At 40.5% G+C, this 27,017-nt stretch overlaps 1 protein-coding gene and 1 long non-coding RNA gene across 2 annotated transcripts in view; one reads left to right on the top strand and one right to left on the bottom strand.

Annotated features, from left to right (window-relative positions):
- Positions 1-11,336, bottom strand: part of LOC112397062 (uncharacterized protein MCAP_0864-like) — a 235,657-nt gene extending 224,321 nt beyond the window's left edge. The window contains exons 1-3 of the mRNA XM_024741141.1: positions 11,272-11,336; positions 8,237-8,326; positions 4,071-4,110 (exon numbers count right to left, since the gene is read on the bottom strand). Coding sequence (XP_024596909.1) covers positions 4,071-4,110; positions 8,237-8,262 — 66 coding nt within the window. The 5' untranslated portion in view covers positions 8,263-8,326; positions 11,272-11,336. The remainder of the gene's footprint in view (positions 1-4,070; positions 4,111-8,236; positions 8,327-11,271) is intronic.
- Positions 11,337-11,413: 77 nt separating this feature from the next.
- Positions 11,414-15,886, top strand: LOC112397066 (uncharacterized). Its single transcript, XR_003002710.1, has 4 exons — positions 11,414-11,497; positions 11,898-12,075; positions 13,295-13,443; positions 15,853-15,886. It is a non-coding gene; the product is annotated as an uncharacterized LOC112397066 (long non-coding RNA).
- The last annotated feature ends 11,131 nt before the right edge of the window (positions 15,887-27,017 follow it).

The following is a 27,017-nucleotide window of genomic DNA, read 5'->3' on the forward strand; positions in this document are numbered from 1 at the left end:
AGCAATCTGAAACCAACAATACATTTAAAAGATCATACACCATGATCAAGTGGGATTTATCCCAGGGATGGAAGGATTTTTCAATATCTGCAAATCAATCAATGTGATACACCACTGTAACAAACTGAAGAATAAAAACCATATGATCATCTCAACTGATGCAGAAAAGGCTTCTGACAAAATTCAACACCCAGTTATGATAAAAACTCTCCAGAAAGTGGGCATAAAGGGAACATACCTTAACATAATAAAGGCCATATATGACAAACCCACAGCTAACATCATAGTCAACGGTGAAAATCTGAAAACATTTCCTCTAAGATCAGGAACAAGACAAGGATGTCCACTCTTGTCACTATTATTCAACAGTTTTGGAAGTCCTAGCCATGGCAAACAGAGAAGAAAAAGAAATAAAAGGAATCCAAATTGGAAAAGAAGTTAAACTGTCACTATTTGCAGATGACATATTATACATAGAAAATCCTAAAGATGCTCCGAGAAAACTACTATAGCTCATCAATGAATCTGGTAAAGTTGCAGGTTACAAAATTAATACACATAGCTTCCGGGAAGATGGCAGAAGAGTAAGACACAGAGATCACCTTCCTCCCCACACATACACCAGAAATACATCTACACGTGGAACAACTCCTACAGAACACCTACTGAATGCTGGCAGAAGACCTCAGACCTCCCAAAAGGCAAGAAACCCCCCACGTACCTGGGTAGGGCAAAAGAAAAAACAATAAACAGAGACAAAAGAATAGGGACAGGACCTGCACCAGTGGGAGGGAGCTGTGAAGGAGGAAGGGTTTCTACACAGTAGAAGCCCCTTCGCAGGCGGCAAAGGGGGGAAGCTTCGGAGACCTGGAGGAGAGCATACCAACAGGGGTGTGGAGCACAAAGCGGAGAGATTCCCACACAGAGGATCAGGGCCGACTGGCACTCACCCGCTCGAGAGGCTTGTCTGCTCACCTGCCGGGGCGGGCGGGGCAGGGAGTTGAGGCTCGGGCTTCGGTCAGAGCGCCGGGAGAGGACTAGGGTTGGCGGTGTGAACACAGCCTACAGGGGGATGGTGCACCACGGCTAGCCGGGAGGGAGTCTGGGGGAAAGTCTGGACCTGCCGAAGAGGCAAGAGACTTTTTCTTCCCTCTTTGTTTCCTGGTGCGCAAGGAGAGGGGATTAAGAGCGCCACTTAAAGGAGCTCCAGAGACGGGCACGAGCCGCAGCTAAAAGGGCAGACCCAAGACGGGCATAAGATGCTAAGGCTGTTGCTGCTGCCACCAAGAAGCCTGTGTGCGAGCACAGGTCACTATCCCCACCCGCTTCTGGGGAGCCTGCGCAGCCCATCACTGCCAGGGTCCCGGAATCCAGAGAAAACTCCCCCAGGAGAAAGCATGGCGCGCTTCAGGCTGGTGCAACAACACGTCAGCCTCCGCCACCGCAGGCTCGCCCCGCACTCCGCGCCCCTCCCTCCCCCCGGCCTGAGTGAGCCAGAGCCCCCGAATCAACGGCTCCTTTAACCCCGTCCTGTCTGAGCGAAGAACAGACGCCCTCCGGCGACCTACATGCAGAGGCGGGGCCAAATCCAAAGCTGAGCCACTGGGAGCTGTGAGAACAAATAAGAGAAAAGGGAAATCTCTCCCAGCAGCCTCAGAAGCAGCGGATTAAAGCTCCACAATCAACTTGATGTACCCTGCATCTGTGGAATACATGAATAGACAACGAATCATCCCAAATTGAGGAGGTGGACTTTGAGAGCAAGATTTATGATTTTTTCCCCTTTTCCTCTTTTTGTGAGTGTGTATGTGTATGCTTCTGTGTGAGATTTTGTCTGTATAGCTTTGCTTCCACCATTTGTCCTAGGGTTCTACCCGTCCGTTTTTGTTTGTTTGTTTTGTTTTGTTTTCTTAATATTTTTTTATTTTAATAACTTTATTGTATTTTATCTTACTTTATTTTATCTTCTTTCTTTCTTTATTTTTTACCTTCCTTCCCTCCTTCCTTCCTCCTCTCTCCCTCCCTCCCTCCCTCCCTCCCTCCCTTCTTCCTTCCTTTCTTTCTTTCTTTCTTCTTCTACTAATTCTTTACTCTGGGACTATATTAATCACACCAACATTCAAATTATAGGGGTTCCAGAAGAAGAGAAAAAGAAAGGGACTGAGAAAATATCTGAAGAGATTATAGTTGAAAACTTCCCTAATATGGGAGAGGATATAGTTAACCAGGTCCAGGAAGCACAGAGAGTCCCATACAGGATAAGTCCAAGGAGAAACACTCCAAGACACAAATACACAGAAATGTTGCATTCCTATACACTAACAACGAAAGATCAGAAAAAGAAACTCAAGAAACAATCCCATTTACCATCATATCAAAAAGAATAAAATACCAAGGTATAAAGCTACCTAAGGGAGACAAAAGACCTGTATTCAGAAAACTAGAACAATATAAGATGCTGATGAAAGAAATCGAAGATGACACAAAACAGATGGAAAGATATACCATGTTCTTGGATTGGAAGAATCAATACTTTCAAAATGACTATACTACCCAAGGCAATCTACAGATTCAATGCAATCCCTACCAAATTACCAATGGCATTTTTCACAGAACTAGAACAAAAAATCTTAAAATTTGTATGGAGAAATGAAAGACCCCAAAAAGCCAAAGCAATCTTGAGAAAGAAAAATGGAGCTGGAGGAATCAGGCTCCTTAACTTCAGACTATACTACAAAGCTATAGTCATCAAAACAGTATGGTACTGGCAGAAAAATAGAAATATAGATCAGTGGAACAGGACAGAACACCAAGAAACAAACCCCTGCACCTATGGTCAATTAATCTACAACAAAGGAGGCAAGACTGTACAATGGAGGAAAGACAGTCTCTTCAATAAATGGTGCTAGGAAAACTGGACAGCCACATGTAAAAAAATGAAATTAGAACATTCTTTAACACCATACACACAAATAAACTCTAAATGGCTTAAAGACCTAAATGTGAGACTGGAGATTATAAAACTCTTAGAGGAGAACATAGGCAGAACACTCTCTAACATAAATCGCAGCAATATCTTTTTCAATCCATCTCCCAGAATAATGGAAATAAAAATAAACAAATGGGACCTAATTAAACCCAAAAGCTTTTGTACAGCAAAGGAAATCATAAACAAAACAAAAAGAAAACCCACATAACGGGAGAAAATATTTGCAAATGATGTGACTGACAAGGGATTAGTCTTCAAAATTTACAAACAGGTCATGCAGCTTAATATCAACAAAACAAACAACCCAATCAAAAAATGGGCAGAAGACCTAAATAGACATTTCTCTGAAGAAGACATACAGATGGCCCAGAAGCACATGAAAAGATGTTCAACATCACTAATTATTAGAGGAATGCAAATCAAAACTACGAGATATCCCCTCACATCAGTCAAAACGGCTATCTTCAAAAAATTCACAAACAACAAATGCTGGAGAGGATGTGGAGAAAAGGGAACCCTCCTATACTGTTGGTGGGAATGTAAATTGGTATAACCACTATGGAGAACAGTAAGGAGGTTCCTTAAAAAACTAAAAATAGAGCTACCATATGATCCTGCAATCCCACTCCTGGGCAAATATATGGAGAAAAATATGGTTCTAAAGGATACACGCACCCCAATGTTCATTGAAGCACTGTTTACAATAGCCAAGACATGGAAGCAGCCTAAATGTCCATTGACAGAGGAATGGATAAAGAAGATATGGTACATATATACAATGAAATATTATTCAGCCATTAAAAACAATGAAACAATTCCCTTTGCAGCAACATGGATGGACCTAGGATTGTCATACTGAGTAAAGTAAGTCAGGCAGAGAAAGCGAGATATCTTATATCGGTTATATGCAGAATCTAAAAAGAAATGATACAAACTTATCTTATTTACAACACAGACTCACAGACTTAGAGAAGAACTTTTGGTTACCAGTTGGGAAGGTTAGGGGGAAGGGATAGTTAGGGAGTGTGGGATTGACATGTACACACTGCTATATTTAAAATGGATAACAACAAGGACTTACTGTATAACACAGGGAACTCTGCTCAGTATTATGTAACAACCTAAATGGGAAAAGAATTTGAAAAAGAATAGATACATGTATATGTATCACTGAAAAAAAAATGTTGACAATAATGATAATGGCTTAAGGCTATATATATATGTATATATATATATATATATGTATATATATATATATATATATGCAAATCTGGGACTAAAATACCAGAGATTAATCCATAAAGAAATTTTATTGAGCAATTTTAAGAAACGTTGTTTTCATACACAAATTATACATGACACACCTATGTTTCTTTTGTCATTAGTTTCAAAAGCACAATTGCTTAAAAAGACAACACATATACCTGCACACACATACACACATCACTACTTTTCCAGGATGCTAGCACTAATGTTTCTAAGACAGTTTTCTCTTTTTTTCTCTACTTTAACTGAACACAAAATCTGACCCTAGCCACAGTGGCCCAAAATGACCTGGAAAATTAAGTTTATTTTTTCTGGCAATGACAATCTGTGCTTGGAAATATAAAACTGTTATTCTGAATAAATTTCAAAGTTCCAAAGTACTAAGATTACTTTACTGAAACAGGACAAAATGAGCTGTTACTGGTAGGGAAAGGGATTGTTATCCCAGAAAGAACAGTGTGCTCTCCAGCCCTTGCACTACCACTTCTGTTTTGTAAAATAAATAATTCCGGTCTCTTTATTTTACTTTGTGTCCTGTGGTAATAAATATCTCCTGAAGCTAAAATCCTATTACAAGTGCTCATTTTGTCACCATTTAAAAAAAAAAGAGGTCAGTTCTACTTTTGCAAAATAAGTGATTTTGCCACTGATTTGTTGAGGTTGTTCTGACTTCTGTGTATGTCTTCTAGCAAAAACAGCAAAAAGAAAGTTATTCATTGCTTTTTTTCTAAAAAGAGGAGTCCATATGTCTCTGAAATAGGTGGACATTCAAGGGCGGAAGAGATATAGAATTATTACTTTGCTGATCTATAAATGTTGTTTTAGTTTTAAACTGTGGCAATAAAATCCCAAACACAGAACTATACTATCATTACAGGTACATTCTGCTTTCAGAATGCTACATGAAAATTCTAGCAAAGCTACTGCTTATCGGAGGTCAGAGACAGGTAGGAGTCAGCTCAGTCTAGAGAGTAGATTTACAGATATGATCTAAGTACATATAGAAGTAAGCTGTGGAGTCTAGCAGCAAAGGGGATTAAGTATGGTCTTGCTGTCCAGCCCATGGACCTGTTTTACATTTTCTGCCAGTTGGGGAAATGGGAACCTGAAACATGTTTTATGCTCAATCAGAAATTGTGATAAAAAGCAAAAAGATTAGGGAGTGATAGTCAAAAGATTATCTTATTCTTTCTTCCCTAAGATGAGACTGGGCAGGGAGTGGGGGGCATGATTTAACAATCTTCGCTTTCTAATCAGGCAATGGACTCTCTAACTAGAGTTTATTATCATCAGCATTCTTCTCCACACTTTTCCTTTGGTGGCCATCATCTCCCCCTGCCCCCCCACACACACATTTACTTTTTCTTGCAACTCTTTCTACTGCTACCTATTTTACTATTAGTTGTACAGTGTAGTACAGCCATTTTCATTTCCTTTATCACATATCTTTCATGTATTTCATCAACCATCCCATTTCCATATCATACAGCAAAAGTACAGAAAGAAATAAAGAGGAAAGACTCCCCTTCCCTTCCCTTCCTTGATTTCTACACTAACCTTCCTTGACTACACACAGAAAAAAAGGAAACACAGCAGGGCCTTCTCTAGAAAGAATAGCCAGCATAAAAACTAACATAAAAAGTTAACAAAAGAACAAGAAAAAAAAAGCCTTTGAAAGACCTCTCTGTCACTGTACACTGATCTACCCACCTCATGTCTTTTTCTATCCAATAAAGAACTGTAGCACAATTTCCAAGCCATTATGAAACACAAAGATTTGTTTTATCTGAATAATGAAATGGTTGTAATCTGAAGTACTCCTATTACTATTATAAGCTATATATCTATCTAACATGATTGTGTATAGAATGATGTATGCAAGCTGACTAAATAGATATACTGGCTGATCACTAGACAATTTAACCAGTTATATTACGGACAATCTAGAGGAATCAAATATAGGTAAGAAGTTATGGAAAACAACTGACATGCTCAGACTTAGCTTTAATAGGCTGTGGGATGCATGTACATATTTTTGGTTGCTTTATCATCAAGTACCCAAAACAGTGTCTGGCACATTATAGGCACTTGATAAATATTTGTTGTACAAATGTATCTAACTTAGGTCTGAAAAAGTGCAAAGCTGCACTTTATACTCTAAACATTTAGCAGGCCAAGGGCTACTATCAGCTCACTTGTCCAGGACCTTAGGCAACTAAGCTGCTCCTGGCCTCCTCACCTCTCTGCACTATATGGACAGCTGCCTGCCATTCAAGCTTTAAGAATATAACCATATTTATAAAATGCTTGGTTTTAGCGTTTTTAAACTATTTACTTAAACATTAAAAAAAAACAAACACATTCTTCAAGTCATAAAAACTCTGTTAAAATAAATACATACTCTTTCACGCATTTAAAACACTTATGTTGTTAAACATTCTGTAACCTGGCCAGTTTCTTTTCACCAGTAAGCTTTTGTTCTCTAGGCACAGAATGCCCTATTCCCTGTCTGTCTCTAGAAATATTTAGCTTTCAGGGGCCAATTCCAGTTCTATCTCCTGCATAAAGATCCTCCCTTGACCATCCTAATACTCAGGGATTCCTCTCCCCACCTTCTCCATTTTCAGAGAAGATACTATCTTATGTGACATTTAAATCAAACACTATCTTTTAGAGGGTTATTTTTTTTTTCATGTCGTTATATATCTGCTTCCTGACAGATGACTGGTATCTGAGTATGGGTATTGTTTCTTGCAGATTGTTTTGTTTTGTTTCTTTTAATCTCTACCACACAGGCTAGTACACGGAAGTAACTGAGTTGAGGGAGAGATAGGACACTCCATGTCTTCAAACACATCTAGGCACCATTTCTCAGGTAGGCATAGCAGAGCTGAGTTCCCTCCGTGCTTACTCTCTCATACTTAAAAGGTGAAGCAAATTAAATGCAATGGTTTAAAAGGTCTTTTCTAGTAACTGGACTTCCCTTCCAGTTACTGCTAGATTGCCATTTACATAAATCTAAAGAACATGCAGTAGAAGTAAGCATCAAGTTAAATCAATGGCATGATTAATGTTAACAGGCAGCCCAAAACAACATGCACAAAGGATAAAAGCATATCTGAGAGCTGACTGCAATTTTTAATTAAAAACTAACGACTGGTGATTAATTAAGAGCTGACTATAGATTTACTTTAAAAACTGAATGATTAATGACAGTTAAGGTTTGAGGTTTTAATTCATAATTTGTCAATCAGTTTCAAGGAGATATATTTTTAATTATGCTGTTAGCAATGTATGCATTGCCAAACTAAACATGGGAGAAATGCTTTTGCCTGAGGACAGCTATAAATTAACGGGGAGGAAAGTAGCATAGCAACGGTGAAAAAGAATTGATTGTTACCAGATTAAATGAGTTGATATCTATGTAAGGCCTTAAAACACGGTAAAATAAGAATTAAGGTGAAACTGAAATAGACCCTTATAGAGAGACACACTTAAAATTTTTGCATCATAAAAAGTTACAAACTAATTATAATTTCTGTAGTGGTTTACTACTAATTATTTGTTTTGCAAATATAGAATAAATATCACTTAAAATTTTAAACAGACCCATTAATGTCAGTTGATTTTTTTTTAATTAGTTTTTGTTTGTTTGTTTGTTTTCTGAAAAGCTGCTAGAAAAATATCTAAATATAGTATTTGGCCATTGCTGGAGCCCTCTTTTCACAAGAGGTCCACAAACACCTGGTCAAATACCATGCCAGAATTATATATCTGTCTTCTCTCACAGGCTGAACATTCTTTGCACTGAATTGAATTCTACAGTTTTGACCATTACAATTATCCCCTTCCTTACCCCACCAATTCACTGCAGATCCTCTGACTAAAATAAATATAAAACCTCTGAATTCATTCTCCCATGTTTTAGAATTATCTGTTAAAATGCTCCTAATGTTGTGCTGTAATAACATAATATCATACCTTTTGGATTTCTTCAGGTAATGCATGCCTGGGAATGTGACGATCCATAATTTCTCAAGATATACTGAGGGAGCTCTGAAGTAAAATAATCTAAAAACATTGATGGTGATAGTCAGAATTAAAACAATGTGAAGAAAATTCAAATTAAAAGAAATAAGTTCCTAGGAGTATTTGGGGATCAATGGTGATAACTGTTTCAACAGATGTTTGTTTCATCAACTCAAAGTTAAAAGGTACAAATGGGTTTTTTTCAGTTAGTTATGAGGCCAATAGAACAGGAAAGACCTCGAGAGAGACTACTGAATTAGAAATAATACTTTCTCTCTTTGGAACTTTAGAGTCTAATTGTAACTTCTGTCGTGGTTTACTACTAGTTATTTGCTTTGCAAATACAGAATAAGGATAACAAACTTTTAAACGGATCGATTTATTTCATTTAAAAGAAAGTGGTTTTTTCTGAAAAGCTGCTAGAAAAAATATCTAAATAGAGTATTTTAGTTCAGCAGATAAGAAAAGCAATTGTGACATGAATGCTGGTTTAAATGATGAAGTGCAGAAAAAGATATTTACAGTTATCAGGTTAAGTATGATATGCAGGCACTGAACAGAAGAGTCATCAAAGCATGAGAAGCCAAGTGCCAATTTTACCACAGACGGACATTTACATAATTTTTATGCAGATGTTTTACTTTTAGTAGATTTTCATTTGCGAATGAAACAATTCAATACAAAACTCTATCACTACTTTCATAAAACCACGCAAGATGAATGAAGGGGCACTTTGGGTTCTTTTTTTTAAATCCTTCCCAAATGTGGAGAAAGAATAGACAGTCCAGTTTCAGGACTGAGAGATATGTATATATAGAAAGAGAGAGAGAGAGAGACAGAGGAGTAGTGAAGGGGGACAGCAGAGTAAGATGATACAGGCACAATTCCATAGCAGGAAAGAAGGCCTGAGGGCCAGGAGTTGTAGACAAGGAACAAATCTAGAAGTTCAGGGAAAAAAATGTCTTATCTTTCTCATGGGAGTAGGGAATTAGTGAAGGCTACCTGAGGTGGTTTACTTTTGATCAGGACAAGATTTTGACAAAGAGAGACTGAAGAGGCATAGTACTCTATCAGAGACAGTAACCCCAGCAACATAGCAAGGTGCCAGGAAAATCGTAGTTGACAAAAATTCCTGTAGAGGCAGTATTTTTTTTAATTGTGCGAGTATTGGTGGAAGAGAGGATTTCCCATCCCCTGTGGTAGCACAGAGCTCCACATTTTAACGAGCTGCTGTTTAAAACAAATAGCTAATGGGCTGTCTTCTGACATCAACATAATGTGTTTCTGCGTGCGGGGATGGGGGGTAAAGTTAACTGATGTAGTTAACATAGGCCCACATGGCCAAGTACATAATCATCTGATGTTTGGCAGACTGTCATGGTGATGTGGCAAGAGCTCATTCCTCACAGAAAGCTCATTATTCTCATTTCTGCCATTTTACAATGGGCTCACCATCAGTAAAATAAGATGGCATCATCTTAATTAAACTCTACTGGGAGCAGAATTTTTCCTAAAATTACCAACTAAATCTCATTTTTAAATTTCACGCATAAATTCATTTGAGAGCATGGATCTAGAGACACTATAAACAAGGTATAGTGGAACAGTATCATTATTCTAAATCTATTCCAATTTTGTGGCCTTATTATACCGAGTGGGAAAAATTGGTAGGTCTGATTATTGAGGAAAAATTAGAAACAAAATATCCTGCCAATCCAGAAAATCTCTCCATGATGCAGAGAGAAAACAATTTTATTACTGAATAAGCATTTAACTAGACTGTGATGCACAGCACAGCTAATCTGCTAATGAGATTACAAAGACAGAAGGAAATCCCACTCCTTTTAATACAGCCAAACAGATACACTCCATTACATACAATGTTCTCAAGATAAATGATAACTTGTCCTCAACACAGCTTGCTGTACTCTTTCATAGTTTGTTTTCAATTCAACTGGTAATTGAAGTAGCCACCTGTGCTAGCTAAGAGCGTTTGTTCTAAGGAATACATATCTCTATGACAAAGCAGGTGGTTACTAGAAGTAGGAAACTCTCAAGGTAATATGGAGATAGGGGCCTTATCTTCCTTGATGTTTACATTTTAAAGAAATGGCTCCCAGGTGCTCCAGAAGAACATTCTGGGTCTTTAAAATATGTGCATACATATTAAAGGAATAGAGGAAGCCCTCACAAATAAGAGGTTTCCCAAGAAAGGGAGGCGAGAGGTCTCTTTCCCTTTAGGCAAGAGGGAAATTTTTAAATTTGCTCTTGCATTGTTTTACATTTTTTATCAAAAGAGACCCTTTTATTCTCTCACATTACACACTTTGTAGACTGCCCTTAGGAGGTGAGGTGATAACCGGCAGCAGCCGCGTAGGTATTTGTGAACCACCTCTCTGACAGGATCACGAGGCAGATGTCAAAAATACAGACACGTCCCCGACTGCTCACTTCCGATTCCCTTCCTGACACCAGTGTCACGTTGGGCCATTAACTCACGTTCAGCTCTCAGGCCCTTCCCTAAAGAACTATTCCCTTGGTGTGAATCACCCACAGATGAGTAGGTCAGGGTCAGGTGAAGCGGAAGTTCACGTCCTAAGACTTTAAAGAGGCGGGATTTTCCAAACAGAAACCAACTGCAAGTCCAGCCAAAACGGCTGCAAGCGTTTTGAAATCTGTCCCTTTCTAACCCCGTTCCATCGGGACCTGCGGTGGCAGGAAGAGGAGAAGGAGGAGGAGGAGGGTGCGGGGTGAGGCCGAGCCGCGCACTCTCGGGGAGAAGAGGGCGTCGGGCCCGGCGGGCTTGCGGAGACACTACAGGGGCTGCAGCTGGGGTCAGAGGCTAGGCGCCGGGCCCATCCACTAGGCGCGAGACCACGGCTCGGCTTTCCGGCCCTCTCCCCGGGGGCCAGCACGCCTCCGCTCCGGAACTGCGCCCGGGGACCGGGTCATCCCAGGGCTCAAGGAAACCTTCCATTGTCTCTCACCTGGACTTCAATTCTGCCGGGTGCGAAACGGCTTTCCCGGTCTCCCAGGACACAGTGCTGTACGTCGGCCTGACGTCAGAGCGCGATGACGTCACGCCCACGCCGCTCCCCAACGCAGAAGCGGGACTCCCGGGCTCCGCCCGGGGTCTCAAGTGCTGCGCGGAGGCGGGAAATCTCGCGGCGGGGCTCGGAGAAAGGGCTGGGGGCTGTGAGAGGGAAGCAATGGGTGAGAAGGGCGAGGCAGGGGAGGGCGGGCTGGAGTGGGGGAGGGAGACGTTCCCAGCCTTGCGGCGGGTTGGAGAGACGCTGGCTGAGGTGGAGGCCAAAGTCCGCCTACCTCTCACGTCAGGCTCCAGAGTCCTTGTGGCTGACGCAGCAATTATTGGTCTTGAGTGGAAAGAAGAGAGATGCCTGTAGAGGTCATGGGTGTAAAGGGAAGCTCTGGTCTCAGTCATTGCAGGGAGGGCAAGTTAATTGGGAAGGTGTTAGTAAAATTTTCATACTAGTCCAAAAGTAGTCAAGATGAAAGTCTTACTTCAAAAGATATCTTGAGACCCGCTAGTCCACAATCTATAGAAGGCTGCCCACCCTTACACGTGACTTACTTTCCTTTCTTCGTTCAAAAGAAAGTGTTTATGGATGACCTACTACGTAATAAGCAACTGCATACCAGGCTGGGGTGATGCTCAGTGACTGAATCCATGCAGGGAACTCGTTCATAGTCCAGATCTCTCCTTTGAGGATTTTATGAGGTCCGAAATGCAGCTCTTCCAAGAAATAGAACATTCGCAGCTTGCTAGCCGGGTAAGAGACTTACTACTATTGAATGAAATAAGGTTGAGTAAATACAAAGAAAATACAAAATACACTTAACCTGATTGATATTTTTGCCCCAACGTCTACCAGTGACTTTCTGTTTCCACTCCCTAAAAGAGAGCATCTTTCTTCATTTGGAAAAGATAAGCAATAATTAGAGGATGGAAGAGAGGGTTAAGGGAAGCAGAGGACAGCCAAAGAAGTGGTCAAGTACAGCATGTTTATGAGAAATGCAAAGAACTTTCAGAGCTGTTCATCCTCAGCATGTTTCTTTGAGGGACAATGAAGTAGGATTGTTCTCATTTTGTAACAATGGGGGTTTAGGTTAGGGGGTTTAGCATCCAGATCCATGGAGTGCTTTATCTAGAACAGGAATTGCACACCTAAAGCAAGATCACTCTTCTGAGGCTAGTTTGGCTATTGTATGATTATTAGCATTAATAATATTTATTGAGTACTTTGTATATATGATAAGGAAACACTTTAAGGATGGGAGAAGATCCAGCTGCAAGGCTGTAATTCATTGTGTGGTCTCATTTCACCTGTGCTTATTCATCTCTACAGTGACATTGAGACCGATTTTCCTTCCACTGTAAATGTCCCTTAGACCTTCACACTGTCCAATAAGATAGGCACATGTGACTACTTAATTTGGTTAAAATGAAATAAAATTTCAAATTCCATTCCTTTATTGCACTGGCCACATTTCAAGTCCTCAGTAGGCACATGTTACTACCACATGAGACAGCACATATATAGAACATTTTCATCATCAAAGAAAGTTCTCCTGAACACTGGTAGACCCAGTAAGAATTTACAGGATAAACAGAGAGGATAAATTGTGAAGAACAGACCTTGTTAAAAGAGTAGCAGTGAAAAGTTGTATTCCTGAACACCACAGACCCACCCCTACCCTCACTCCATATAAGGAACCAGCTCGCCCCCCACACCCCCTCCACCCCACCCCTGCAGGGAGCAAGCAAGAGAACCTGTTGTTTTCGCTCCCTAGTGCTGCAGCAGGATTCCCCACAAAGCCTTGCCTGGAAGGAAAAAAAAAAAAGATGAAGAGTTGTAACAGGGTTTTACAAAACAGGTTTTTAAAAAAGTTAAAAAAAAAAAAAAGTAATCCAAAAAGCCTCTTCCCATTGTTGGTGTGTGTCTTTTCTTGACTCTTTCTTGGTCTCAGTCTCTCCCTTTACCTCTCCAGGTTTTCTTTCCTTGTCCCTTTTGTTTTTCCAGTCCTTTTCCCCACCCCATTACGGGCCATACTGGAACTGAAGCAGAATTTAAAGCATTTCCATCATTGGACATACTGAATAAAGTTTTGTTTTATCCTCTTCTTAAATTTTAAACTAGGTAAGTTTCACTTTTTATTGTGACTTTTAAAAATATTTTAAAAATAATCAGTGAGAACCAAATTGAGTTCCTTTTAACCCCTTCTGTGACCCTTTATTATTATTTTTCTCCTGTGGGTCAATGACCCCTGAGAGGGGGGGGAAAAAATACTCCCTAGTTTTGGAAGTAGAGTCTCTGTAAAGTGATAAACTAGGGCTTTCCACATGGTCCGCACACCTTTGTGTTGTAGCATTAACATTTGTGAGAACACAGTGTCTATGCTTCTGTTATGAATTTGAATTTACCTAAGATATTTATCCAGCAAGGCACTGTCATTCATCCCATTCATTGTGGTAAGTAATATTATGCCCCCTCCTCTCCTCTCCCTGTGCCCACATGAAAAGCATTTGGGAGAATAGGTACTTTGTCTGCAAGTCTGATACAAAGACCGGGAAGTCTACCCAAGATTGCTTATTTTAAAGTGAGCTCAAAACTGTACAAAGGGAGCATGACAAAATTACAGTTAGCCCAACTTTATTTTTATCCTGTGAATCAGAACACAGTACAACACAACACTGAGATCCTCAAGAGTTTGAAAAAAATCGTTGCAGACGGGCTTCCCAGATTGGAAGCAACAATGGCTTTTCACTGCTATTTCTGGGTTCCATCCAATGCAAGTGCAGAATTTTTTAAAAGCTAACATTTACTGGGCTCTTTCCTGGCATTTCATACACAATGTCTCATTTATGGAGAATCTTTCCAAACATAACTCAGTCAGATCCTATTTATTGTTTACTCTCACTCAAATGATGGAAGTGGCCAAGGGCATGACCCAACACTTGAGCACTAAAGTATACTTGGACCGAATATGAGTGTAAGCAGAAGCACCTGGGACTCCTGTATTGGGTTAGCTGACTCTGCCAGCCAGCCAGTATCCACGGGACCTCAGCCTGCTATGGATGTCACATGTAAATACCCAAGAAGTATTTAATTCTGGAAATGTAACTTTGTGTTATACTTACTTTTTTCATAACTTTTCCCATATAGCATCATTAAAGAAAAAAAGCTACAAGTGACCACCTGCTTTTTGTACTTACCACATTTTATTCCCACCAAAATGTGGATAGGATTTTCTTTTCTGTTTTTTTTTTAACTGCTAATCAATAGTTCGACTCCTTTGTAAAACTGCTTTGTCTATTTTGAACCCCAAATAACTCTGGTCTAGAGGTGGCTTGAACACAAAATACTGCTTGTGGGTTTAGACTCTGTATATTTTTGAATCCATCACATGTGCAGCGTAAACTAGAGTACCTAATAAAATGAAGGTCACAATGTTTAAACAGAGCTTCTGTCTAGGAGTTCAAATGTTTTGTCATCTGTGCAGAAATAAATTGTGTACTGAACTCTTTTTAGCCCTAAGAATATGATTATTGAACAAAATTTCCAATGAGACAAGTTAGGCCTTAAAGCAATAAAACATCTACTTTCAAATATTAAAAGTCAAGCTCAACAGTGAAACTTTTGATGATCATAAATGTATTCTTTTGTGGCCTGTTCACTATTGGTAAGAGCTTTACCCAAAAATGTACTGTGTGCCAAATACAGTTTAATATTTGTCAAACGAATATGTTTATTTTTAATTGAGATATAACTGACATATAACATTACATTAGTTCCAGGTATCCAAAAGAATGATTCAATGTTTGTTTATATTGTAAAATAATCACAAGTCTAGTTAACATCCATCACCACACATAGATACAAATTTTTTTTCTTGTGATGAGAGCTTTTAAGATCTACTCTCTTAGCATCTTTCAAATATACAATACAGTCACGATGCTGAACATTACATCCCTAGGACTTATTTTCATGAATATATTTAAAAACACAAAAGAATAAACCTCTAAGGTAGTGACTTAAAACTCTTGTAATGCATTTGATGCTCAAAAATATGGCACTGATAGTTCTTTAAACCTTAGCATCCAATATCTAGCCTATAACAAATGTTAATGAATTCAAAGACCGAACATAGACAACTGCCTTATGCATTTAAAAAACAACGTTTTTGCTTGCTTGTTTAATGAAATTATTACTTGTTTCTGAGATTTTCATAAGATTCTAATGAAGCACCTAAGAGCCTAACATGTTTGATACGTGACTGGCAGAAGTGATTTCATTCTACTTTTATAGAGATGAAGTTCATGATTCTGCACCTATAATTTTAGGTAGCTATGGAATTTATAAGAATCGAATTAGGGCAATTTTCCTGTCATTTTGTTATATCTCTATTAATAGAATATTTTAATACCATTAAATAAGGAGTTGTGAATCATCTTAAAGAGATTTTCTTATGAACTAAAATCAAACATTATTATCAGACCTATCAAACATTTGAATTTTTTTTTTTTTTTTTTTGGCTGCACCATGCAGGATCTTAGTTCCCGGAACCTGTGCCCCGTGCAGTGGAAGCGCAGAGTCCTAACCACTGGACCATCAGGGAAGTCCCTATCAAACAGGTGAAAAAATATTAAAGTAATGATAGTAGCCCTGGTTTGCAAAGGTGTAGAGCAACTAGCACTCTTAAACACTGCTTTTAGGGTGAAAAAATTAATGTATTTTAATACATTATGTTTTAAACACCTTGAAATGTTCAAAACTATTATAGTGGACACCTGATTTCCCCTTCTTCCTTTTGTTCAGGAATCCAGACCTCATCACCCTCCCCTCCCCTCCCTCCACCCCTAAGCACACGTGAATCAGCCCAACTCCAGGAATGAGCTCTGATTAGGTCAATTCTACTGGCCACTTCCCCTTTACCAGTTATTTAAATCAGGAATGGGCCTATGACCCAATTCTCCAAGAGAAGGCTGCTGGAAGCTTCTGGGAGAGTTCTTTGTTATTAGCACATATATTTAGTGTTCATTACAGTCTTGTTTATAATGTTTAAAAATCTGAAATACCAAAATGAAATAAATTGACTTATCAAACAAGAAGATTGTGAAGCTGTTTAAAATGATGATGTAGTTTATTGGTGATGAATGTCCCAGTGAATTCTATTCTTCTTTTCTATGAAAAAAAAGCAAGTTACAAATAGTGTTATAAATTTTTAAAACGTATTCCACACAGCATTCTAAATATACATTTTGTTAATTATTACTATCAATGTATATTCTGTTAGAATATCAAGGTACCTCACAGAATCAACAGAAGAGCTAAATAACCAAGCTTCAAGAAAGCAGGAAACAGGACTGCTTTGAGAACTCTGGAACTCTAAGAAGTCATGGAAAGTCTCAGCCCTTTGAATCTACCACTTACTGAAAGTTGGTTCCTTTCTCTTTTACAGTGTCTGCATGTGGCAGGGCAGTGGTGGCTGACAGTCCAGTTTTGACACCAAGAGGAAAAGGGGCTTCTATTCCCAACCTCCAGTTAGAAAAATGCCAGGAAATGACTGTTTAGCACACCTTGAGTTACACACCGGTTCCTTGACCAAATCACTGAAGCCAGGAGGAGACAGGTACCTGCCTCCTGACCAATTGTGGTGACCAGGGAGGCAAGGCCACACATGATGACACCTCCCTTTCTAATTACATGTCTAGAAGAGTAAGGCAGAAGCAGAATCCGAGAAGGGGCAGTTCTGTCCCAGAAGACAGGAAGAGTGCTAGGCAGATAAAATAAACGTTCCTACATACACAAGTGAGAATCTGAGTTAGCTGGGAGAACATTTTAAAATTAAACAGCGAATCTTGCTATCTTTCCACATGTGGTAAATTGAGAGGTGAACATGTGTCTTCTGAAAGAGCTCTCTGGGAGTTTATGATAGGTATCCTAACCCCGGAGAAGCCCCTCTTATATAATGGTGTGTTACTTGTGTAACAAGTGTGTGTGTAACTAGGCACCACAGGCCCAAGGGTAATAATAGGGAAATAAATAAATGCATAGATCCACCAAATCAAACTTTAAATAAATAAGTTAATGTGGAATTTTGAGGGCTTAGACGACTGGAGTGGTCTTGTGTGTTAAACTGTCTTGGTGTTAATATTTTTGTTTTTCTCTCCAAACTTGATTTATCTACAAATCAACAAATATTTGAATTATATAAACAGATATCTGAGTGAAAAAAACATTTTTCCCGCACATGATCTTGAGAAGGAACTTGGATTATGGCGTCCTGTGAAGTCACTTTTTTTTCTTTTAAATGTCCTTGGGACTCTCGAGTCAACATGTAATAGAGGGCTCTCCAGTTACTACGTCATTAAAATCAGGCTCCTCTTCTTTTAAAATAAAACACTGGCAAGAACGCTTCTAGAAGGAATGACAGTTTTCACAGCATCACAACTCTGTTACTAATTCTTGCGCAGAGTGCACAAAATTTGCGTCCCAAAGCCACCGTCCTTGCTCTGATTCCTTCCTGTGATAGCATGTCACACGAACCGCACCTGTGTGCCCTGACTCTTAATGTAAAGCTTTCGTTGCAAAGTTTCCCCGGAACGACTGCTTATTGATAGAGCAGCTCTGGTTCCCAGTTCGTTTAATACATCCTGTCTGAGCGGGTTTTATTACCAAATGTTACCCAGGTTCCGATAACAAGGGGACGCCGTGTCCTCTCCGGTGAACTCACTCCCCGTCCCAGAAGTATAGCGTGACTCCTCTCCCGGCTGCGGTTATAAAAATGGAAACTGGGCGCCGCCCTCCTGCACCTGTGCTCCTGCCCCGCGATGGCGAGGCTGCTGGCGAGGCTAGGAGGGCGGGTCGGGGCACGAAGTGCGTGCAGCTGCCGGGCGGAGGGTCACGCAACCCCGCGGCCCCGCCCCCGGCGGTTTGCACTCACCGCTTCCGCGCTCACCCGGGCTTCCTGGCTAGCCAAGTGCCCGCCTCGCGTGCAGACCCGGCCGCCTGAGCCAGCGAAGAATCCGGTTCCGCCCGGCCCCCGCCGCCGACTTGAGCCCAAGCGGCTGATGCGCTCATTTTAAGGCCGAAAAGTGCCCAGCTCTGCTGGTGTAAAGCAAACAGCACGGGCGGCGGGACGAGGGCGAAGGGGAACGCAGGCGAGGAATCGGTCTCGCCCCGCAGACACCTGTCGGCTTCCTGAGCTGCCCCGGCGCTTGTTCGCTGCCTGCCTTGCCCGGGAGCTCGGTCGCGAGCCACAGCAGCTTCGCGCCCCACCGATGTTGCGCCCCGGGATAGGGACGCCCGGGAAGGGGGTCGCGCCCCCCCCCCCGCCAGCGCCCCACCGCAGCCCCGCCTGCCGGGAACCCGGGGCGCACGTGAGGCGAGTGGCGTTGCCGGGCGACTGACCACGTTGACCCGGTGCTTTCCCACTCCGAGGGGGTTGGCAGCTGTGCGTCAGGGGGCGGTGAGGGAGAGGGTCGAGGCTGAAAAGAACGAAGGTCACCGCCTGGGAGGTCAGGTTATTTGTTGACGTCCGGAGGCCGTCTTTCTGCAGCCTGAGAACGGCGGCGTGGTGACAAGCAGTCTGGGTCTCCAAGGAGCGGCGAGGCGCGTCTGCACGAAGGCTTCTGGGTGGGCGCGCCGGCGGCCCCGGCGCCTCTCACGCTATGCCGCGTGCCGCCGAGGCTGCGCGTGTCGTGACGAGCGGCGATGAGCTTAGTCAGTTACCACAGCGTCAGGGCTGGGAAGTGCAGCCTGTCACGCACCCCGGCCTCTGCGGCGCGCCGGCCCTGACCCGGCGGCTTGGACGCGCCGGCTCTGGCAGTGGGAGCTGGGGGTGAATCAGCCCCTTCCAGGGGCCAGAAAATGCGACGTGCACAGTTACGGGGTGGATTCCATGAGCATACCCGTTTGGGAGGCGCACACTGATGATGACCTCTGTGAATCGGTGTCTTATACTTTGCCCAGTAGGTAACTGTCTAAAAACCACTCTAACACGGAACTCAAAAGTCGTTAAAATGTGCCTTTAATTTGCTTATATTACTTCGTTCGACAGGCGGTGCACAGGGTTTGCATATGCTTGCATGAAATTCAATCTACACAGTCAAGTCAGGAGGCATGGTTTGGCAAGAGGGATAATTGTGAATTCAGTACGAGAGTCAGGGTACAAGCAGTATGATTACTTAAAAGGACAAATGAACTGAAAAAAAAAAAATTGACCATGACACGAGGAAGCCATTACATTCATCCTTTCATGGTCTTGAACATCTTGTACCAACTCAGCTATAACACACAGCAGAAACTTATAATTAGACACAGAAAGCGCAAGTATTTAGCTCACCAGGCAAACAAAAAATAAAAATAAAAAAGCTTTATGTTATAGACACACCCTTGACATCCATAACATAAGAGAGGTATATCTTTAAATTTTTTTGTATTTCAGTCATTTCCTTGGTATACATGTGACTCACTGCTAGGTGTGCCACTATGAAACAAATAGAATTAATCACAAAATGCAGAAAAATCTCTGCTCTGAATTTTAAATATTCGTTATGAGAAAAAATTTTTTAACAGATTGCAGTGTTCGTATGATGCAAGTTCAGTAAGGAAATAGGGACTTGAACCTAAGTGCCTAGCAAACTGCATCAAATGAATGTTTTGAATGAAGTAAAAAATGAGTGAATGAATGAATGTGTAGGCAGTCCTCTGATGGTTAGAGCTGTGAACTAAAATGTCTTGAGTAATGCAGCCCTGCCACTGACTCATGTGGGATCCTGGTATGATGGAAATAATGCTTACAGCATACCTACTTCACCAGAGGTGTGGGGAGGACTATTCCTTACTCACCAAAGGTGCTTTGAGATCTTTGGAGGGAGGTGATACATTCAAATATTATAAGTAATACACTGCAATTATGACGGCCCATATATAAAATTAGAAAAGTATAAAATAATATTTAAATACAACTGTGCCACCAATTTTTGTTTGTTTGCACTTTGTCAAGTACTGAACTACAGTGTGGGAGGCTGCATCCTTACATAATCTATTTGGTTTATAGACGTTTTATTGTCAGTTGACAAAAAGCTCATGATGTGCAATGGAAGTTTGATGTTTATTTATTTATTTTTGGCCGCACCGAGTAGCTTGCGGGATCCTAGTTCCCAGACCAGGGATAGAAGCCGGGCCCTCAGCAGTGAAAGCACAGAGTCCTAATCACTGGACCACCAGGGAATTCCCTGCAATGGAAGTTTTAAATAATTGATATTTGAGTAGTATTTGTGGTGATGGTATTTTATTTTATTTTATTTATTATTATTATTTTTTTAACCATCTTTATTGGGGTGTAATTGCTTTACGATGATGGTATTTTATAAGAGAGCTGAGACCTCTGGCCTATGAAGTGCCTAGAAGAAAACTTATTTTTGATGACTTTCTAATTTGATCTGTGGAATCTTGAAAGCAAGAGACCATCTTGGTGTATTTTCCTGATGCTCACTGACTGAAAGTCTAGGATTAGAGATTTACTTAATCAACATATTCAGGGACCTACTGTGTGCCAGGCATTGTTATAGATGTTGGGGATAGAGCAGGAAACAGACAAAACTGATTGATTACTTAATGTTTAAATGTTTTTGCCTCTATTTAAATGCAAACCACCTTAGGAATAGTAATACAGTACGTACATCCTTGTGTAAATGTAAAATTAGCTCGTCATCTCAGCTTTTAGAAGAGATCTCCTGAGAGGGAAAGGAAGTCACTACAGAGTGGTAAGTGGTTTTAACTTGAATCAGAAGGCAGATACCATGCTTAATCAGCCTCTTCTATTTAGAAAATCGTAAGACGAAATCACTCAGTACTGCCTGTTTTCCATTATTCTTCATTTCAAAGTTGCCCACATCTTTCTTAATGCCCTCTGCTATCATTGTAAGGCTCTGCATACCTTTTCTGCCCAGCCGCCATACACTTGTGCGGTTTGTTGACTGCATAATGGTGCCTGGCAGAGGAGGTGGAGAGGCTTTGAACTCCAGCCCCTAGCTTCACCTCCTAAGATATATACCATCCACCTGAGGAAGGGGTGCCTTCTTAAAAATTTGAACAAAGCACCATAGGGCACAGGGGCTCTCTTTGTTCTTCAGAGTTCTCAGGCACCTAGCTCCCATCTGCCCCTTGACGTGTATTTTCATACTGTATTTAATAGCACTGCTCTGTTATGAGTCGCAAGACAGGGAGCACTGGGGGATGGGGAGAAGCCAAGGCTGAAGGAGAAATGAACCAGCCCATCAGCTTCCAGGATGTCCAATTAATATCTAGATCAATGGGGACTTCCCTGGTGGCACAGTGGTTAAGAATCCGCCTGCCAATGCAGGGGACACAGGTTCGAGCCCTGGTCCGGGCTCCCACATGCCGCAGAGCAACTAAGCCCAAGAGCCACAACTACTGAAGCCCGCGCATCTAGAGTCCATGCTGCACAAGAAGAGAAGCCACCACAATGAGAAACCCACGCACCGCAACGAAGAGTAGCCACCACTCACCACAACTAGAGAAAGCCCACGCGCAGCAACGAAGACCGAACGCAGCCAAAAATAAATTTATTTTTAAAAAAATCTAGATCAATGAAGACTAGCCAAGGCATGATGCTGTGTGAATGTTCTGCAGCAAAAGTGAAACAATGCTGGAGCAACAACCTGCCTTTTCCGTTTTAGCAAACTGGAAGACCTGTCAACTCACAACAGGTTGCTCAGTACAGCATTGCAACCGGAGAACACGTTACCATCAGACAACGTGGCTCAACCTTTTGGTTGCCCTTATTTGTAGGATTTGATGTCAGATGACTTGATAGAGGATATATGTCCTGCTGAACCCTGGAGACAACCTTGGTATTAAAGCCTTTTCCTTTTCCCATTGCTAACCTCTCTGTGGTCTGTTGATGTTAATTCATGTTGCAAACAATGAGTGGTAGAGACTGCAGTCAAGATGTAGTGACCTGATTAGTCCAAACTCCTGCAGGGGAGACGTGCAAATAGATAAGCCCCAACAGGACCTGAAGAACCATGTGGTTTTGAAATCCTGGGTGGATGGGCCCCACCCTGTATACACCTTAAATCTCCTGGTTCTCTGAAGGTATAATTATTGCTCAACAACTCAGGGGATGGGTTAATTAGATCTTTGTATGATTTGATTATAATAAACAATAAAACGTGCAAATGTGTGCATAAGATAGATATATTTTTAAAACATGGAATTAATATCATATAAGAGCATAAAAATGATCCAACTGCATTAGCATCTTTTAAAGTATAGTCCCTTTCTAATAATAGTTAAGCAGATAGTTTTGTAGTTTAACATATAGGACTAAAGCAAATGCAACATATGAAGGAATGTGTTTACTCAGCACTACACAATTTATCATTTCACTTATCAAGTAAAGATTCCTATGGTATTTCTTAAATTAATTAATGGTCGTTATCTACAAAATCCTTTAGAGAGTATTGCTTTCAGTTTTATGTAGTTTCAAAGTGGAGAAACAGATGAAAGATTCTATAAACCTTATACCTACCAAAGATAAGAATTAAAGCAATTGTGGAACTTTACAGATAGAAGACACCTGGTAAATATAGTTTATTATTATAAGCTGATTAATATAATTCCCTACTTGAGACAATAAATGTAGCACACAATAGATTGTCTCCTGTTTGATGACAGAGACTGCTTGTTGTTGATATTTGCATCGCCCTAGTACCACCCAATAAATGGTGATGATTGAATGAATCAATTAATGAATGAGTATGAGAGAAAACCCATAAGAACTATCCTCCAAGCACTTCACTCTAATCCCTAGGGCCTCCCAGTTTCTCTCTTGCTGAGTGCCTTCCCAGATTATCGATGCCTTACATGAGCAATCAGGAAAAAGGAAGCAATGCGGATGGGAGGCTAGCTGTGGTCAGATGCCTCTGAAATGAACAAAATATTTGCAGATGTTTCAACAAGTGGAGGGGTTGGGCTGAGTCTAGGCCACAGGAAACAACTTCCACACCTTGGGGCTAGTGCAATAAAGGTATCATCACTCACCAGCCCAGGATTCTGTTGGAAACTTGAAAAGGCACTCAAGGTTGGAATGCTGCATGAATCCAGACTTGCCTCAGGAATGCCACAAGTGATCAGAATTAAGTATAGAAATTAATGTGATTTGTAAAAATAGCAGTAAGGATCATGGTTATCTAGGAATCAAATCCTTTAATCACTTTAGACAGAACTAATGAAACTAGAAGAAACCATCACTGATTTTGAGAGTCTCCTTCTAAATTAGTTGGCCTTTGGCTTTTGAAGAGCAAAGTTCAAATTCCAGTTCCTGTCTGACAGGAAAATAAGTCAGACACAAAGTAGATAGATAGTCTTTTAGACTCCAAACTGAAACAGCAGGGCATAAAGGAGATCTGAGTCTTAAAGAACATTTGTGTTTGGAATTGCTGAATTCATTCACCTACTGTGGTATTTTTCACTGTGCCTTTTGAGGCTGTCCGCTTTAGATTGATTATATTTGTCTTTGTTGGCAAATCTGTGCAAATGTAAATAAGGAGTTTTATATTTTCTAATGGAAAATTTTGAAATTCTACTATGTTCTGTGCATGTTCTCTTCTGGAGCATGTTAACTCTCCAGCTGTGTAGTGGAAGATGGGGCACATGATTGTAAGTATCAACTGCTTGATAAGATAGTAATAAGATGCAAAGACACCTTATAAAGCTCAGAACAAGGTACAGCCGTTTATTGGCTTTGTGCCCCAGTCATATTACTACCCGAGCCTATTTTCTCATCTCTAATACGGTAACAATTGGAGGATGGTTTTGGTTTTGGCTCAGAGGGCAAGGAGGAGACTATTTTCTAAAACAATTTTCTATACGCTTGGCAACATTGGATTTGTTCCATAAAATCCTAAACTTTTAAAGTGAGAAGAACTTATAGTAGCATAGCTGTAGACATTTTACTAATAGAGTTAAGCTTTTTATCACCCCCAAATGAAAGTTTTTTGAAAAATTATAAAGAATAAAAGAAAATGCTGGCACTATTGACTGGGATATTTGGGGGGTAGAGCAAAATTAATTAACCCTAACATTATTAGAGAATTATACATATGTTGCTATTCTAAGTGAATTGCCCTCTCAGAATATTGGAATTCAATATGCAAAGACTAGATGCCAATGCTGGCAGAAAACCCTTTCATCTTTAAAAAAAAAAACAAAAAAACTGTGTATGAGATTTGCTTCAACTCCCTATTATAGAAGTATATCAATAGAGCAAAGAAGAAATCTAAATGACATCAAGACACCAAATTCCTCATTTTATGGGTGAGGAAACAAATTTAGAGAGGATAATTTATTTTAAAAAATAATAATTATTATTAGAATTACAGGTGCTATTCAAGGCACCAGTCTTGCTTCTGGGCATTCAGCAGTGAACCAAACAGATGTGGTTTCTTGCCTTGAATCATACAGTTAATGGAGGAGCTGGAACCAGAAATAAGTCTGTGGATGTCTAATTAAAAGAGCTTGCATTGATCAAGTACTGACTCTGGACCAGGCCCTAAGTGTTTCACCTACATTAGCTCTTGAAATCTTCACTAACTTATAGTAGGGTGGAATGTGTCTTCCCACCCCTGTCGTCTCCTCCTGTGTGGAGGGAGCTCCATAAATGTAAACATCCTGGCTCCTCTCTCAACATCTGAGTTTGGAAAGAGTAACAGCCCATGAGTAGCCCAGCATCTTCTCTTCTTTAGGACTGAGCTGTCCTGAAGGGAATGTTTGTTCTTCTTTGCTCTTCCAGGCCCAATGATGAACAGGGCAGAAGGAGGCCTTTTTAGGTCTTGTGAGTGGGGAGAGAAGTCTCATACTGGGGTTTTAAATGAGGAAGGTAACTGTCAGATATCAGCTTTCTCATCAATAAAATCTCTGTCTGTATGTATGCAAGAGAGAAGCATTTCATAAAAATAAGAGTAAGCAAGTGTTTACTGTTGTATTTGAACCATCCCAAACCAGTCAAGTTCTCTCCATTGTGCATATCTGTGCCTCATGTTCTGACCTCACCTGCCACAGCACCCAGGAAATAGTGTCTTATAATATCAATATAACCTTCTGGAATCGTGTGGCCCAAACAGCAGAGCAGCTTGCACAGCAGCCTGGACCTGTTGCAGGTGCTACATAAAATTAACCATCATACCTTCTAAACAGATTTGGTCCAATTTCCTCAATTTCTAAAACTGTGAGTTTGCAGTTGGACTTTTTGGGAGACAGAGTGGCCAGATGATAGGAACTTGGGATTTATAGAATTAGAAGACTTAGATTTGAGTCTACCCTGGGTAAGTCTCTCTAACTTTGAACCTCTGTTTTTCCTCTAGATGACAACACAGATTGCCTTACTGAGCTCACCTGGTTGTTTGAGGCCCAAAGAGGAAAATGAATGTGTAAGTGCTTTGTAAACTGTAAAGAACTATAAAAAATGTTAGTTGTTTTGCAGGCTTAAAGGGCAATCTTTTAAATCCTAGTTCTCATTTTTGCTATGGATTTTAAGCTTAATTTATACAGAGGTGTTTGTATGGTTTGGTGGTTCACAGTGGACTAGAGGGTTCTTATTTAAAGGCTGAGAACCACTCTCCAACTAAGCTCTCCCCTCTTCCAATCAACATTATGTACTTAATTAATGTAATTAACAAATAAAAACCTCTCTTCCATTGCTGTCTAAATTTTTACCATTAGTCTTTTGCATTACATAATGCCTCTCTCAGTGACTCCCTTTGAATTTTGAGCAGGTTTGTAAAATACTTGCCCAGTAAGAAGAAGCAGCAGTACACATAAGAATTGGAGTAGAATTGGGAAGGATAAAAGAAAGGCTGCAGGCAGGTGAAAGGCACAGAAGAGTCTGGGCTATAAATTTCAACCAAAAGTACTGATAAGGAAACACGAGGGAGCAGAAGGTCACCAGGAGCAAAGGGAACATGGTTTCAAAGTGACACCTTTAACACAAATTGTTTTAAGGCTTGCTGCCTCTGATCAATCTACCATATCTCAACCTGGAAGTCAGAAGAAACAGATTCCAATCCTGCCTCAGTGACCCTCTAGCTGGGTATGTAACTTTGCCTGCTGGGGTCTCATTGTCATTATCTGTAAAATGAAAGTTTTAGACAAATATTCTTTAAAGCCATTTCTACAACAAATATTCTATAATTCTAGCAAAGAGCCCATAAGTTTCCTCCTCTTTCAACATTTAAGTCTTATCTTCCTCCAGGGGAAAAATTATCTTAGAAATGTGATAAGAAGTAGGGATATGTATGTGTTTGTGTGTGTGTGTGTAGACACCAATGGTAAAGTTACATCAGAACATCATAAGCCAGAGAGAAGCATTTCATAAAAAATAAAAACAAAGAGTAATTAAGCAATTGTACACTATCATACTTGAACAATTTCTCTTATAAGCAAAGGAACTTCCCAAGAAGTTGTTCCAATTATAGTTGTATTCAGACATGAACACAGTCCAGTTAAAAAACTGTTGAGCCTTACAAACAATACTTGGAATATTAAAGAAAACACACCAGCATTTAAAGCAGGCCACCAGTGTAAAAACATAGTCACTAAGAGAACAAATGAATAAAATATGTACAATAGTTGTTAAATTCTCAAAACAATACGTTTTTCTCCTGAGTATAGAGGACACACTC

Source organism: Neophocaena asiaeorientalis, unplaced genomic scaffold (assembly GCF_003031525.2).
Source record: "Neophocaena asiaeorientalis asiaeorientalis breed wild unplaced genomic scaffold, Neophocaena_asiaeorientalis_V1.1 scaffold556, whole genome shotgun sequence".
Taxonomy (NCBI): Eukaryota; Metazoa; Chordata; class Mammalia; order Artiodactyla; family Phocoenidae; genus Neophocaena; species Neophocaena asiaeorientalis.